At 70.8% G+C, this 705-nt stretch overlaps 1 protein-coding gene across 1 annotated transcript in view; it reads left to right on the top strand.

Annotated features, from left to right (window-relative positions):
• Window positions 1-175: 175 nt before the first annotated feature.
• DHRS13 (dehydrogenase/reductase 13) overlaps window positions 176-705 on the top strand; it is a 4,857-nt gene continuing 4,327 nt past the window's right edge. Inside the window, exons 1-2 of the mRNA XM_035900561.1 lie at window positions 176-479; window positions 554-703. Coding sequence (XP_035756454.1) covers window positions 176-479; window positions 554-703 — 454 coding nt within the window. The remainder of the gene's footprint in view (window positions 480-553; window positions 704-705) is intronic.

Here is a 705-nt window from a genome sequence, read left to right as displayed (position 1 = left end):
GGCACCGGCCGCCCCCGGGACACCCCCGCGGGATGGCCCCGGGCACCCTCGGGGCACCCCCAGGGCACCCCATGGGGCACCCCTAGGAGACCCCCGTGGCACACACACACACACACACCCCCCCAGGCACCCTAGGGTGGCACACACACCCCCATGGGACATCCCTGGGCATCACATGGGCACCCCCAGGGCACCCCACGGGACATCCCTGGGCATCACATGGGCGCCCCCAGGGCACCCCCATGGGCACCCCCATGAGACCCCCAGTCATGGGCACCCTGCACCACGGGGGCTGCATGGGCACCCCCAGCCGGCTGCCCCCCAGGCCCTGCCCCAGGCTGCGCTGTGCCCGCAGGAGACGGGGAACACGGAGGTGCGGTTCATGCAGCTGGACCTGGCCAGCCTGCGCTCAGTGAGAGCCTTTGCCAGCACCTTCCTGCGCCAGGAGCCCCACCTGCACCTCCTCATCAACAACGCGGGTGAGTGCAGGATCCCCCCCATCGCCCCTGCACCCCCGGGGGACCCACTGTGAGCTGCAGCATCTCCTTTGCAGGGGTGAGCGCCGGGGGCACGACAGAAGATGGCTTCAGCTTCTCCTTCCAGGTGAACCACCTGGGCCACTTCCTGCTCACCCAGCTGCTGCTGGAGCGGCTGCAGAGCTGCGCGCCCAGCCGCGTGGTCATCGTTGCCTCCAGCGCCCACTGC

This window comes from Egretta garzetta, unplaced genomic scaffold (assembly GCF_000687185.1).
Source record: "Egretta garzetta isolate BGI_Z169 unplaced genomic scaffold, ASM68718v1 scaffold108, whole genome shotgun sequence".
Classification (NCBI taxonomy): domain Eukaryota; kingdom Metazoa; phylum Chordata; class Aves; order Pelecaniformes; family Ardeidae; genus Egretta; species Egretta garzetta.
The sequence above is the reverse complement of the archived record's forward strand: the minus strand, read 5'-3'. Positions and strand labels throughout refer to the sequence as shown.